Consider the following 16,565-nt stretch of genomic DNA (forward strand, 5'->3'; position numbering starts at 1 on the left):
GGGTTCTTGGTGGGTTGGGAAGAGCAAAGCCTTGGTGATGTGGGTTGGGCTTGGAGTGAAGGTGACGTTGGAGGAAGAATAGGGGTTGCAGGTACTACTACAAAGATGAAGAATGGGTTTGGGTTTTGAAAAGAGTTATGGGTGAGATGTAAGGGTTTGAGTGGAAGGAAGAAAGTTAGTAGAAGGATGTGTTTTGGTAGTTATACTGAGAGATGAGTGGTTAAAAATGTAGAGTCAAAAAATAATTGTCTGCAGGAGAGCTTTGTATGTTCATATGAGTGGTCTTTCTCCATTCTCGCGTGAATAGGAAAATCAGAGTAAAGTGAGTGGGTACATTTTGTGATAAGAGAAGGAGAGGGAGCGTCGGGTTGTGGTTGAGGGTTTTCTTGAAATCTGGAAAGATGATCAGTGTGTGTTCGTGGGAGAGACGAAGTAGTTAGAGAGGTGAGAACCTTTGCATGGGAGAGAGGGGAGGCTTTGTACGAGAGACTGTTGTGCTAGAGGAAGGTGAGTGTTGGTTTGGGAAGCTCATTTTCGTTTAAGTGGGAGAAGGAAAACAACGTTTTAGGGTTGGTATTAGAGAGTGTAGTAGATAGAGGATGGGCTTTTGCATGGAGAAGGTTGGTTACGAGAATGAGATTTGGCTTATTAGAGTGAAAAATAAATAAAGAAAAAGGTAGAGAAGAATGAGTTTAAGTGTTTAATGAAATAGAAAGAGAGTGTGTTGATGGAGTTTGTTTTAATACTAAAATATGTAATTTCGTAAGTTGAGCCCCTGTGTTTTATGAGTGAGAGATTGAGAGAAAGAAAAAATTATAAGTGAAAACGGATGTGGTGAAAACTGGATTGGGAAAAACGGATATGGAGAGGAGAGAAAGAGAAAAAGTGAGACTTTGGGTGGTGTGGGGCTGTGCAGCTGTGAAAGTAAAAATGACATGTAAAGATTAGGATTTTCTTAAAAAAAAGTAAAAAGGTAAAAGGTTAAAGTAAAAAAAGGATAGTTTAGTAATTAAAAGAATATGAGAGAGGTGCAGGGAACACTTGGGGTGGTGGAGGGAGCAACTTCCACATAAACAATAAGATTCAGCCTTCATTAGCCCAAACGATGATGGAATGTTCCTCCGAAGAAATTTTTAAGAACCATCACAATATTTTGATACCAATATTTTCTACACTCCTTCTATAATTATTATTTTACTCTTAATTATCTCTTTTATTTTATAAATATAAAATTTTATTTATTTAATAATCATATTATCTTAAAACTAGATTATCAAACGATTAGGTTAAACTTCGAAACTCCTTTTATTTACAAATTAAGGTGAAAATGAGTATTACAAGTATCATACACGAGTTTAATATATTCATGTAAGAGCCATAAATATCATAGACTCAATCTTTGAAGTTACTAAACTTACTAATGATCAAATCACTATTAAAAAAACTATACATAATTAAAAGTTGCTTCTGGTGAGATCTCTTCCATTCTAATGAAGATCGAATCTAGTAAATATGGATGACAAATATAAGTATTGTATAAATTTAAACATGTTAATAAAATTATCTAAACTTATCAAATATAGATATAAGTATAAATACGATTAATATTCAACTTCTTAAATTAAAAAAAAAACTTGTAGGAATCATCATATATTCATGTGTTTTATAAAACACTTTTAGTTTATTTAATATTTTATTTTAAAGTTTTTATGTAATTTTTTTTCTTTGATGTTATTTGTGAAGTAAGAGATATATTTTTTACATTGAATTATTTATAAGATATTTTATTCTCCCTTTATTTTAAGTTTTAGAATTTACAGAAAAAATATATAATATTTTTGTTCTTCTTTAAAAAAAAAAAGTTGTAAATTTTGAATATTTTGGTATTTGAAGTAAAAATCCTTTTTATAATTTTGGTTTGAGCACGAAAAGAATGAAGAAAATAGAAGAAAAAGGGAAAGAAAATGAATACACCATAACCAACAATTACATTTTTGCAAGTTAATGTTTTACAATGAAGTGATCACAACATGTGAAAGGATGTCCTAAGCTAAGGAAAGGGCGTAACACTGATAATCTAGTAATACATATATATGTCATCGGTGTGAAATCTCTTAAGTGCATGTTCAAGAGAGCTATGATCCTCAACCCACTTTGCTATTCTTAATTATTGTACTTTTTACCATTTCATCCAAAAAATAGCTATAGGAATTCAAATACGCTCTGCCAGGGACACTTTCGGATTACAACATAAAAAACAGAATAATTAAAATCGCTCAAGAAATTAGGGTTCGTCATAATTGCTTCCATCGCTCTGCTCTAACCAAATTCTAAATTCACCCACCAAAGTGAATTACTTAGTCTCCAACAAAAAATCCCTTCACAAGGAATAATCGTATTCAAGTTTAAGCAAAGTCTCTTTTTTATTTTCTCCCAATTTCTTCATATATTTTTTTCTGTTTTTCTGCTTTTGTTTCGTCCCCTCTCTGTACAGAACATCCCACAAATTATTTTCTCAAGAAGATTGCATCACAGAACATGCTACGGCTTGAGCCCAATGCCTTAACTTGGTCTTCACATGTTCAGGGTCATCCCCTGCAAAAAATATTCAAACTTTTAAGCAATGAAAATTAAAATTAATAATCAAATGATTATTACGATAAGAGGGTTGAATAATGAAGAAGATAAAGAGACCTGGGCTACAAATCTTCCAAGAGTCAGAGTCACTTCTAGGGCTTCCGAACGAGGAAGAACGACCTCCGAGGGAAGAGGCACGACTCTGAGGAGTGGAGACAGGGCTAGGAGACAACCTGCGGTTGACAGCGAAATAAAGATCGAGTGCGGGCAACGTGTTACACAGTCTCTGACCGTCTTCCTCGTTGAACCCGAATCCAAGTTCTATACACCCTTTAAGCTCGTTCAGGTCCTCGTCGGTCAAATCATCACATACCGTGGAACTTCTCCTCCGCTCCTGCATTCGTCTTCTTTCCCATGCAATGTCTCTTGGCTTCTCGCACATCGATAGCTGCTTCGATAACCTCTTCTTGTCCTTCCACAATGGTGGAGCCAACAGCATGTGTTGCAACTCCTCGTCTGACTCGCTGGGCGATGAGGAGGAAGAAGAGGAAGATAACAGCATCTCATGATGATGATGATGATAGTGATGATGATGCTCCTTGTGCCTTTCCTCCCTCATATTTGCAGCGCAGAGGGTGGTTGTGGAGGAAATAAAATTGATGTGGTGGCTGTGACGGCGGAGGCGGCAAGGGGGAGGCGCCTTGCGTGGCCTCGCCGGGAAAGGTAAACGGATTGTGGTGGATAAATGAATGAATTGTAGGTGGAGTGCGACAGGGAAAAGGAAGAGGATAGAGTGTTCTAATATTGGCGGGTTTTGTGTTGGGGCTTTGAGGTTGGACCATCCATTTGTAACTGTCAGCGGCAACATTTTAGGAGCAATATTTAGTAGGCTTTTTTCAAGGGCGTTGCTACATTCTCGTGGAATCTTTGGGATCACACGTAACGATAATTAAACTAAGCTTTGCGCTTTTGCTTGCATCGCAACTGATTCAGTTTCAATCTTCTTCTTCACTTCTTCCTCTTAATTCACCACAGACTGACGCTCGCCAAAAAATAACATCACAGAACTTCTATACATTCATGATTAAGCTGGGTGTTTGATGTAAAAAAGACTTTTGTTTTCGATGAATACGGATTTTTGAGAATATTTATTTCTATCTATTATTTTAAAACTACTTTTCTTTATTAATAGAAATTAAATAAAATAATTTTACATATTTTAGAATAGTTATTTAAAAGGTTAAATATGTTTTTAGTCCCTAAACTATTGGCTGGTTTTCATCCCTCTTTTAAAGTAAGGTACAATTTGGTCCTCATTCTTTTCGAAACGTTCGTTTTAGTCCTCGGAACTTTGGTTTTAGTCCTCATTTTGTTGCTAAATAAGGACCAAATTTTTAAACGGTGTTAGTTTTCGAGGACTAAAACGAACGTTTTCGAAAATAATGAGGACCAAATTGTACCTTACTTTGAAAGAGGGACGAAAACCAGAAACGACCAATAGTTTAGGGACTAAAAACATATTTAACCCTTATTTAAATAATCGTAATGGTTTATTAATTACGACAATGTAAAAAAAAAAAAGGTTAAATCACTTTAGTTGTCTCTATTTACGTGAGTTTTTCTCATTTCAATCCTCGTTTTATTAGAATTCCTAATTGAGTTCTAAAAGAATGCTAATTTGAATCAATTATCTATTTACGGAGTTAAATTTTTTATGACCTGGAAGTTGATATGGCTAATTTGTTAAACGTGTCATTCATGTAGTTTTATACGTGGAATTTTCACAATATTTTAAACGTGTCATTCCCAACCGTTCTCGAACTGAAGCACTCCCCAAACGGCGCCACCTAAGCCACTCTCTTCATTTTCCTAAGCGTTGCTTTCTTCACGAAACCATCCACCAGAGTCTGTTAGACTGAACTATGCAACCTGCTGTAAGGAATAACGGTGCTCAGTTTTGTACCCCCCGTTTCCCTGTTTGTCAATAGACGACAGAGAGCTGTTAACGTTGATAGTTTTCCAGTCAAGCCCAAATTTGTTCAGCTGTGGACTGGCTCATCGAAACGCTGGCCACCTGCACTGAGATGAGCAAAACCAGGATGCAGAAAAGGGAAGAGCTTTCGTGTCTGATTGACTATTGCATGCAGCAAACACTCAGCGAAATCGAGGAGGCCAAGCTCACCGAAGAGCCGGCTACACCGTTCTCCGCCGACTCCGAGATTGGTGGTTACCTCTTTTATTTTCTCTTTGCGGCGTAGGACGAGTCCAAGTCGTCGCTGCTATGGGTGGTGGCTTGTGAGGTAGTGAGGTTTCGGCCGCCGGCGACGCTGGTGCCGCATATCGCGACGGAGAGGTTCGCGCTAACGGAGTCACACACGATACCAAAGGGGACGATCGTGTTCCTGTCGGCGTTCGAGTCGGCGTTTCAGGGGTTCAGTGAACCGGAGCGGTTCCACCCGGAGCGGTTCTCGGAGAAGAGATAGGAGGACCAAGTATTTGAAAACGTTACTATTTTTAAAATGTTAAATCCTGTAAAAATTCCACGTATAAAGCTACATGAATGACACATTTCAAAAATTGTCCAGTCAACCTCGTAACTCATAAAAAACTTAACTCCTTTAAGCTAATTTAACGGCAGAGGTTCAATTGATTCAAATTAGCATTTTTTAGGACTCAATTGGATATTCTAATAAAACTGGGATCAAAATGGAAAAAACCCACATAAATATGGACAACTAAAGGGGTTTAAACTAAAAAAATATCCTGAAAACTTAGTTTTTTTTAACTTGAAAAAAAAGGTTTTAAGATTGCAAGAATATTGCTCACAAGACTATAATATATAACATTATATTATTACATTTATTTGGTACGGTAAATAATTAATTTTTTTATTCAATTTTATTCAACCTGATTGTAACCATTTAATTTCTAAGTAATGTATATATTTTTTCTAAAATGTTTATGATTTGAAAAGAAAAATCTTCATTGAATTCCTAAAAGTTTTAGAGTTAGGAGAGTCATGGTTGTTATCGGGCCGCTATCACACCACCCATTAAAAATGTCTAATCCCACGCTCTAGATGTATATACCTCGGTGTGAGGGGGGGTGTTGGAAGTCCCACTTCGACTAGAGATAAGGTCAATTCATACTTTATAAGTGGGTGCAAACCTCACCCTACAAGCCGGTTTTGTGGGGTTGAGTTAGGCTTAAAACCCACTTTCTAATATGGTATCAGAGCCATGATTAGAGTCTATCCTAGCGAGTTCTAAGTGGACATTCTATTCTTCTATTCCACCCGCCATCGGGCCATTATCGAACCACCCAATTTCGACTATCACACACGAGATGTCTATACCTCAGTGGGTGTGTTGGAAGTCTCACATCAACTAAAGAAAAGGTCAATTTATAATATATAAGTGGGGTGCAAATCTCACCTTACAATATATATAATATTACATAGTGGGAGTTCATCTTTGTAGGGAGTTTTTATTTTTAATTATTCTTTTTTATTATGATAAAAATAGAAAGCTATATTTGTGTATAATGTGATAACTTGTTTTTTATGGAGAGATATATGATTATGTTGATATTGGTAGTAACTTCTATTTAAAAAAGAGAAAAAATATTTATTTCTCTTCTTTTATAGGTTAGCTATTATTTTTTCTTAAGTTGTTGATAAAGAAAAAGACATATCACAAGTTTTTTTTATCATCATCAATAAGATGGAGATTGTTGATAAAAGAAGAAGATGAACATCTTGCTTCAATAAAAAGTTTTGATCATTGATAACTTATGGAAGAGGGTTAAAAACTTAAAAAAATGTTTGGATTCAAGAGATAAATTAAAGACTTAAAGTTTAGCTTTTTGAACTCTTGTAATCTATGTATCTTATTTAAATTAGTAGAAAGAGTCAAAAGACATAACTCAAATAAAATTTGATTTTTCATAAAAACCACCATGATAATTGATTAATCACTATTGATAATCGATTATTCAAATGAAATACACTTTCTCACAAAAGACTTCGTGATAATATATTATCTACTTCTCTTAATTGATTATCACATCGAGAAAATGTTTTTAAAAATTTATGTGATAGATTATCAACAGTAACTTAACTCTTCAAAAATGACTTCTATAAATAAAGCGGTGGAGTTTCATTTAAAAACATAAAACTTAGAGAAATATGAGTATTTGAGAACTCTTTGTGGAAAGGTTTTAAAAAACATAGTGTGAATAAAGCGATAACTTTTACCAAGTGAACTATTGTGTGATTAAGTGTTGCTACTATTATTATGAGAAATTGTTCATTCTTTATGTGATTCAAATGAAGTGTTAATTCATTTTGGATTCCAATAAAGTGTTTCTTTATTTCTTGTGTGATTCAAAAGAGATGTATTTGTCTTTTGTAGAATTTTGAGATGTTCATCTCTTATGAATTTCAAGAGAGACATCTTTATATATATTTTTTAATTTTTAGGCAAGGTGAAGGAGAATGTAGTTTCTTCATTTTCATACAACAATAATTTATTGCATATCTTCTCCCATAAGTATAAATGAAAATTTCAATCATATGGACAAATTGGTAGCTTCATTTGCTTTCAAACATCGTGAAGAAAATCTTAATTACTTTCAAATCCATTTTCTTACACAATAAATTAGTAGAAGTAAAGACATGTAACAATTTATATACAAATCCAATATTTATTTATACAATACTTAACCTTTGTTCTGTTCAATTTTAGTTATAATTTATGATCTCCTGAAATTTTTTTCTTTTTTTTACCCGTTAAACTGATACTAGATTAATAATCATTGTGGCAGAAGATTTAATCATTTATTTTTTATTTAATATGCTAAATAATAATAATATTTAAACATCCAAAAAACAATCACAATTATTTGGTCTAATTTTTTACTATTTTCATTTTTGTTTACAGGTATAAAAAGTTATTTTTGTAATTCTTTTACCATGTCAAATGATTGTGAAATTATATCAAAGAACCTTTTTCCTATACTAAATATGAGTTCTCTGTCATCGTCATAATTAGACAGGATAAAAGTTGACTAATTTTGAAATTTTCTAAATATAGGTTATCATACAAAAGTTGGATCAGACGGAAAGATGTAAAGTAATTGTTCTATGTTTAAGTGGCAATACACTTGGAACGTAATACGTGGATTATCAATATTAAACTGGTATGAAAAAACAGGTTTTGTATATTATTTAATCAATCTCTTTTAATTAAAAATAAAATTATATAAAAGCAATGATTTTCTGTTGTTGGAGATTTTCTGTTGTTGGAGATCACTCCAAAATTGAATGGAAATGGAATGCTAAAAATAGCTCATAGTCGCCCTTGTAGGATTAAGAAAATGTGGCAACCCCTAAAAGATCAAATACGATTCTCACTCTCTATCGTCGGTTCCGAAGAGGGCAACGAAAAAAAAACTTCCGAAATCTGAATTCTGGAGCAAACCAGACCATAGTAACTCGTAAAGAAAATAATATTAAATAATAAAATTCAGGCCCGTGTTGTGTTTCTCTGCCTGGTTTGGTCCGGTTCCACCAATCCAGGTTTAACTTTTACACCAGCATGAACGATCCACGACGGCGATGGTGGAATAGTGTTGCAACCATCGTTTCCATCACATAGAACAAACACCAATCCAAAACCGTTTGTTGTTAGTTTCTGGCGTACAGGAAAACGGAAAAAAGCAAACCTTTTATTCACCTTTTTGGCTCCTCACTTATCACGCCACAAAGCAAAATCTTTTCCTGTACGCCTCATCCTTCATCTTCCCCTTTTCATTCAATTCCCTGCTTCAACCATGCACATCCGCGCGAGTCTCTTGCTGCTCTTTTGTTTCCCCGTCTTGTTAAACGCCGCATCCTCCTCCGACAAAGGTGGCAGCGATTCCTTGATGTTGAGCTGTGGGTTGGACAAAAGCGGTGCCAAAGACAGCGACGGTAGACAATGGAGCTCCGATGAGAAGTACCTCTCAGAGAATAACACCCTCACGTTCAAAGCCTCTTTCCAAGACCCTTCGCTTTTGTCCGAGGTTCCATATATGACTGCACGAATTTTCACCAGCAAAGCATCCTACAAGTTCCCCATCCAAGGTGACAAACGTTACTGGCTCAGGCTCCATTTCTACCCCTCCTCTTACAACACCTTCGACCCCGTTGACTCTTATTTCTCCGTCACCGCAAACGGCCTCAAGCTTCTTTCCAACTTCAGCGCCTCCGTCACGTGCCAAGCCCTCTCACAGGCCTACCTCGACCGAGAGTATTCCCTTGCGCCTTTGGATTCCGACACTCTCACCGTCACCTTCACGCCCTCTGACAAGCACGATAAAGCTTTTGCTTTTATTAATGGGATTCAGCTCATCGAAATGCCTGAGTTGTTTGACGAGGCTCCCTTGTTGGGTTTCGATGACCAAACCATGGATACCAAGACTATGCATTTTCAGACCATGTTCAGGTTAAACGTTGGAGGACAATACATCGCTCCAAATAATGATTCTGGTCTATCCAGAACGTGGTACGATGATACGCCTTATATTTATGGTTCTGCCACTGGTGTCACCAACCAAGCTACCAAGGAAGAAAAAATCGACTACAAAACTCAGCCAGAGTCCATTGCTCCTGTCGATATCTACTCCACTTCCCGATCCATGGGAACCAATAAGGATGTCAACATGGGCTACAATCTCACATGGATATTCCAAGTTGACCCGGCTTCTATGTATCTTACCCGGTTGCATTTCTGCGAATATCACTATTCCAAAGTAAATCAGATTGTTTTCAAAATCTACATCAACAACCGCACAGCGGAGACTGCTGCTGATGTGATTGGGTGGTCAGGAGGTCAAGGAGTGCCAACGTACAAGGATTATGTATTATATGTGAAAGATCAACCAGGTGATGATCAACTCTGGCTTGCTTTGCACCCTGCAAATGAATCAAAGCCAGAATTTTATGACGCGTTACTCAATGGGGTGGAGGTGTTCAAGCTCAATGACACAGACCTGTCTGGTCCCAATCCCCAGCCTTCTGAAATGCTGGTTCAACATGAACACAAGTCAAATACTTTCCATAGAAAACATGAGACTAGTAGGACTTTTGTTATAAGCACTGCTGGGGGTGCTGCAGGTTTTGCCTTGGTGGCTGCAATAGTTGTTGTTGCTCGTCGGCAAAAGAAAAAGAGAGCTCCGGGGACGTACACTGGCACGTCCAGCTGGCTGCCTCTTTATGGCCATTCGCACACAGCAGGCACCAAATCCTCAGGATCAGGGAAGAGTGTGGGCCATTCCAACCTAACAGCCATGACTCAAGGATTGTGCCGCTATTTCTCCTTACATGATATGAAGCAAGCAACCAAGAATTTCGATGAATCTAACGTGATAGGGGTGGGAGGGTTTGGAAAGGTTTATAAGGGTGTTATTGATAATGGATTCAAAGTTGCAATCAAGAGATCGAACCCGCAATCAGAACAAGGAGTGAACGAGTTTCAGACAGAGATTGAGATGCTGTCCAAGTTGAGACACAAGCATTTGGTGTCCTTGATTGGTTTTTGCGAGGAGGGTGATGAGATGTGTCTGGTTTATGACTACATGGCTCTTGGCACCATGAGGGAACACCTTTACAAGGGAAACAAGCCATTAGACCTGCTAACATGGAAGCAGAGGTTGGAGATCTGCATAGGAGCTGCAAGAGGCCTTCACTACCTTCACACTGGAGCAAAATACACCATCATTCACAGAGATGTCAAAACAACCAACATTCTCCTTGATGAAAACTGGGTTGCCAAGGTTTCAGATTTTGGACTGTCCAAAACAGGTCCAAACATGAATCAAGGTCATATTAGTACAGTGGTGAAGGGTAGCTTTGGATACTTGGATCCCGAATATTTCAGGAGGCAACAGTTGACTGAGAAGTCTGATGTGTACTCGTTTGGGGTGGTGCTGTTTGAGGCCCTTTGTGCAAGGCCTGCTCTCAACCCTAACCTTCCGAAGGAACAGGTAAGCCTTGCGGAATGGGCATTGTACAACAAAAGAAAAGGAACCCTTGAGGACATCATTGACCCCAGCATCAAAGGGAAGATGAACCCTGAAAGTTTGACCAAGTTTGCTGATACAGCTGAGAAGTGTGTATCTGATAATGGATTCGAACGACCCTCCATGAATGACTTGTTGTGGAATCTCGAATTCGCTCTCAACTTGGAAAAAAACACAGATGGTTCAACTGCTCCAGGTCGGGACGAAGGTGAGTTCTCAGAAGTAAGCTTGGAAGACAACAGGGCAGCTCATTACAAAAACCTCAGCCTTGAAAGCGAGAAAGGGCTTAGCCAAGACTCCGGTAATGGTAGCTCTGCTGTCATCTTCTCTCAAATTGCCAATCCAACAGGACGATGAACATAAACCACTATAGAAGACGGGTTCAGGATTACAGAACCAGCTTTTAGCGTTTGTTTTAGAGTACACTGTACACAGTTTCTTCTACAGTTGTCCCTTTAAATAGCTCACTAAGTCTGATTGTCTATAGCCCAATAGCAACTCGTTGTACAGAAAGACAGTAAAAGCAAGCTCACCCTGCTTGTTATTAGGTATATTATATGGCTGAATATATCTGAATGATCAGTATTCTGTCGTCTGAAAAATCAGCAGTGTCTGATAAGTGATCGTTTATATAAACAATTTACATCTTGAAAAGTTAAAATTTTACTCAATAAATCCAATTTAGGAAGGTAATCTCAACTAAGAAAAATGAGTACTTATTTTTTAGTTATAATATTCTAATTGTAAACACCTTTAAACGTGTTGCATTCATGTTCATGATTCTTCAAGTTTATATCTTCCATTCTGAATTGAATCCACTATGCGATATTAATTAACCATCCCAATTTGGTGTCAGTTTACCTTCATGTTTGACTATTCTTACCTCGTCGAATTAACGTCAAATAAGTTTCCTTTATGAAAAACCAGCTCTTTGATGTGCATATTATAACATCGTGCAACCTTATTTTTATGCAACTTTTTGTCTTACTCGAGCTTCTTCTCATGCCTCATATAAGAGATCAGGCTCGACTCTCAAGTTGGCGTCATTGCTGAAAATTTTGTTTGGCTTCTCTAAGCTCAACTAGGATCGTAACATTTTATCTATATGTTAATCAAAATGATATTTCCTTTGTTAATGATTCAGTAGGGTGATGGTATTACGATAGTATAATTGGTATTTTGTCAACCTCAAGACCTTGGGCTTGTTCGTTGTTCTTCAACTTGTAATATGATATTGTTGGCTGTCTGCTTGACCATTAGTTTGTGAAGGTTCCACGGATGAAACTCGATATTTTATGTTGAGTTATTACAGTAATTGTTTGAACCCATTATTGGTGAATTGCCAACCATTTCTGGTAACAATGCATTGTGGCAAACCATGTGGTCAAGTGAAATTCTTTCAATAGAATTTTTGTATCTTTTGAGCAGTCATTAAAACAGAAAAGATATTTTACTTATGATATTACAAGTTTTTTACACTCTGACACAAATCAGACTTAATTGTAAGAAATGTAAATTTAGGTTTAATACTAGATATAAATTCATCTCTGGCGCATATAAATCAAACAAAAATTTACGTGTGTTGCCATTTTGCTTATTTTTTTATTTTAAGCCTAAAATTTAGGTCTTATGAATGTGAAATGCAAGTCAAAACCTATAAATGTCAGAAACACCAACAAACAAGCAATCTAGAACAAATGAACACAAACAAGCAAAATTGTAAAACACAAACAAATGAATACAAAGTTGTACACATAAAGGTCAGAAAAATGTAAGATGTGAAAGCATGAAAAGTCTCTATGTAATGCAACAAATGGCTCTAATTCATGTCGCAGCCAGTAGAAGTTTGTTCACTGTTTTCTACAATCCAAGTTATATATTTGAAGAATAGGTGGATTTTCTTCAAATCACGTTGACAAACATGCTCAATTTTGTCCTAGAATTGCCTGAAATATATTCTGTCCCCTGGAGATTTGAAATGAACTTTTCAAACCCGAAAGACCCTTAGGATCACAGGCATTTTCAACGGGCATTATTGGAATGAAACACAAAACTATCTAGGATTGGATTCTCTGAGGGATGAAGGGTTTCAAAATCTGTTGGAGAAGTACTTCTCAGAAGGCACAATCCCAGACACTGATCATGAACTCAGGATTGCACGATGGTGTTCATTGATGTTATGTTCTGACTGAAGCAAAGGGAGTTAGCTTGGCCTAGAGTCTTTTATCGTTCCAAAGTTGCAATCGGTGGATATGCAAGATCACTAGCATGTAATCCTTATAGAATGGAGGTGTTCAATGGAGTGCTAATAGAGAAATTGAAGAAAACTGCATAATGGTTGTAAGCCATCTATATCGACTCTTTCAATATATTCATGTTAAGAATTTGATTTGATGTCACTCCAACATTTGGATAATGGTTGTAAGCCATCCATTGGGTCTATTGACGAGGAGATTCACCGGGTAGATACAAACACCAATCAGATCTAAATCTAATCAAATCTAAATCCAATCACGTAAAGGATTGACACGACTCTCTAACCAAAATCTTAAGACAATAAATTATCTTTATATAATTTTTTATTTTTTTATTTCAATGCAATATAAGACTTAAACTCACACTTAAATTTCTAAACTAAACTTAGGGAACATTTGAGAAATGTTCTTGCAAGTTTGTGTTGTGTTTCAGTTTCTGTTTGGTGTAACTGAATCTATTATAATTTTTCATGTTAAATTTTTTACTTAGTTCATTCTTATGTTTTAATTTAATGTTTTGTAACAAACAGTCAATCTTTTTCATGGTTATTTTAAATGCTTTATATCCCTTTATCAACGTGACTTATAGAATATAAAAAATAAATTTATCATGAGTTATAAAATATAAATGATAGTTAAATATATTTCTAAAAAGCAGAACTAAAAAAACATAAAATATAAAGTCCAAATCGTATATAATCTGTATAAAACTTCTTATCAGTTGGTGCTGGTAGATGCACGTTATGACCACCAAAAAAGAAAAATGCACCCTTCATTTCATTTTAATATTCCATTTTTTTTTATCTGTCAAACCCAATAATCTGTATAAAAGTGTTTTTAGAACTTCTTACTATATGATAATTAAATTATTAACTTTTATTATATTATCATGCCTTTTTATCCTTACCATATATATATACTATATATAATATAAACCCAAAACTTAATAGTAATAAAACTCAATTAAAATTTTGTGGGTTTTTCCTGGTTCAATTCCCGTTTTATTAAAATTTTCAATTTAGTTCTAAAAAATGTTAATTTGAATCAATTGGGCTTGTGTCGTCAAAGTTAATTAACGGAGTTAAGTTTTTAATGAAGTGGAAGATTGACGTGAAATTTTTAGACTTGACATGCTGAAAGCTTTATACGTGACATTTCTTAAAAGATTAGATTTTAATAATAGGGTTTCTGAAATGGGATTTAATAATAGAATTTCCAATAAGTCGATTTTTCCCTCACTAGTGCTTTTTCTTTGTGTGATTCATCCAATGCTGTTGTTGCTTACTTCCTACTTTTTTTTTTGCGTTGTTTTTTTTTTCTTCAAAAAGTTTGTGTGCTCTGATAATTCTTACTGTAGTAAAACTTTGTTGCTTCTTTTCTCTTTTTACTGTAATAAAACTTTGTTGCTTCATTTCTCTTTGAGTGCGTTTTTTTTATTACTCGCCAAAAATACATAGGGGCTTCGCCAAAAATCCCCCAAATCAGAACCACCACAGGTTCCCTCTCCTCTCTGCTTACAAACAGAATGCCTTTAATCCTTGGGAAATCGCTTTCTCTCTCTTCAATGTTTGTCTCTCTTTCTCTCTCTCTATTTCATGTTTTTTTCTCTGCTGCAATTTTAGAATTTTAGATTAATTTTGAAAGAGAGAATAAATTGTCTGTCGAGACAGAAAAGACCGAAATATAAGGCGGGGAGAGTTTCTTCTCTCAATGGAAGGCGGCGAACAGGTTCCCCCTTCGTCCATCGTCGCCATTACAACGGCCGTTAATGTCACTGCCTCGCCTCCTTTTATTCAATTATCTATTATCATGTTACCCAAAAAATTATGTACATTCTTAATCATATAATAATTTCATATTATTATTATTATTATTATACATCTTACTATTTAGAATATATTTTAATTTATATATTTAAAAATATTAAATGTCAAATAAAAAAAATAACTGGTCTACAAATATATGTTATATTAAAAATACAAAAATTTCTTTTTATTATTTTGCAACCATGATTATATATAATCGATCTTTTCCAACACAACATTCACAACTATACATGTATATCAAATATATAATAACACATTAATTTCTAGGATATATTTTCTAAATATAATGTAATGTAATTGAAAAAATTAACATATTATTATCATCATGTTTAAGTTGATGCGTTTACATACTAAATTTATATTTCAAATTTTGTAACAATAATTCATATTATTTTATTGTTGCTTTATAGTTTATATTTGTTATAATAATTATATTTTTCATTATAAAAATTATAGTGATTATTGTATTCAACATACAATAACTATTACATTTAATATCTAACTACAATAAATATTCATTTCAATTATTCATTTATTTAAACATTACTTAAAATTATTTTTTAAATTAATAATCATGCATCAATTTAATTATTAATTATTATTATACATTTTAATGTCCTAATATCTACTAAAAAAATATTTTAATATAATAATATAATTATTTAATTATTTTTTAAAAAGATTAAACTTTATATTCTGATATTACATCTATTTATTATAAAAAAACTGTAATAATTAAATGTTCATCTAATAATTATTTAATCAAGTGTAATAATAATTATATTATTAAACTTTCTATTTCAACATTGCATTTAAAAATTAGAAATAATTATAATTCGTAAAAAAATTATAAAATTACTAATTATAAAAAGAAAAAGGAAACATCCAATCCGTATATACTACGGGTCTCATACTAGTTTTTCTAAAAGGAAATTTCAGTGTGAAAAATACGAAGGATATGAAATGTGATCTTTTATTTGTTTTTTAAAATCCTTTTAGATTCAAATATTTATTTTTAAAAGAATTGTGATTTATTATATTAATATAGAGAAGAAATATGACAACGATGATTTTTTATAACTGTTTAAAAATTAAAACACGTTAAGACAAAATAAAAAATGATGTATTTTTATCGTAGTTATAAACCAAAATAAAATGGTTAAGATTTTGTTTCGGTTAAAAGACTGAAACACTAAATCAAAAATAAAAAATATAAAAAAGTAGGTTTTTAACAACTGAAGTCATAAATTTTATTTCATTTAAAATAATTATTTAATTTTAAAGATATATGATAGTGAATTTGTAATACAAAAGTCATAAATCTTATTTGTGGGGGTATGGACAGAGTACGTTCATTTTCTATGTAACCAAAGGTGACTATCATATGTAATTCTTGTGAGAATAACATATCAAGTAGACTAAACTTCTTATATTCTTAACATCTTTATGTGAGTGAACGTTTCTTCAAACAGTTAAATAGTAATATTTAAACTTAAATATAGCACTCCAATTATAATATCAAAACTCCTCGTGCCTATCATGATAATTAACACCTATAATTTTGATATAATTCATACGTTAAATATATTATCTTTATTTTATATTTTTAGTTAGTTTATTATTTTTTATTTATATTTTAGGATTAGTCCTTACTTTTTTTATTATAAATAAAAAACTTTTGTGTATATTTAACACAAAGAAGATTAATCTTATACATAATTTTCACTATATCATAGTATTTAGAACGACGATTTTTTGAGGAAATGTTTTTTGTTTCCTCTGTCACTACACCAATCGTTGCCGGCAACGATGTCACTGTCTACCGCCATCGTCTATTCAACTGACA

The 16,565-nt window shown here is 34.0% G+C and overlaps 2 protein-coding genes across 2 annotated transcripts; one reads left to right on the plus strand and one right to left on the minus strand.

Annotated features, from left to right (window-relative positions):
* Positions 1–2,031: 2,031 nt before the first annotated feature.
* LOC124826114 (1-phosphatidylinositol-4,5-bisphosphate phosphodiesterase epsilon-1, putative (DUF1685)) lies at positions 2,032–3,326 on the minus strand. The gene is made up of 2 exons (XM_047298872.2): positions 2,695–3,326; positions 2,032–2,595 (listed from the first exon to the last, which is right to left on the minus strand). The coding sequence occupies exons 1-2, from the start codon at positions 3,194–3,196 to the stop codon at positions 2,516–2,518; spliced, it is 582 nt and encodes a 193-aa protein (XP_047154828.1). The 5' UTR covers positions 3,197–3,326; the 3' UTR covers positions 2,032–2,515.
* A 5,056-nt stretch (positions 3,327–8,382) lies between these two features.
* LOC124826113 (receptor-like protein kinase ANXUR2) lies at positions 8,383–11,115 on the plus strand. The gene has a single exon (XM_047298870.2). It carries the CDS (start codon positions 8,410–8,412, stop codon positions 10,993–10,995), a length of 2,586 nt encoding a protein of 861 aa, XP_047154826.2. The 5' UTR covers positions 8,383–8,409; the 3' UTR covers positions 10,996–11,115.
* The last annotated feature ends 5,450 nt before the right edge of the window (positions 11,116–16,565 follow it).

The sequence above is a fragment of the Vigna umbellata genome, chromosome 8 (genome assembly GCF_029865625.1).
Source record: "Vigna umbellata cultivar VRB3 chromosome 8, Vumbellata_1.0, whole genome shotgun sequence".
Taxonomy (NCBI): Eukaryota; Viridiplantae; Streptophyta; class Magnoliopsida; order Fabales; family Fabaceae; genus Vigna; species Vigna umbellata.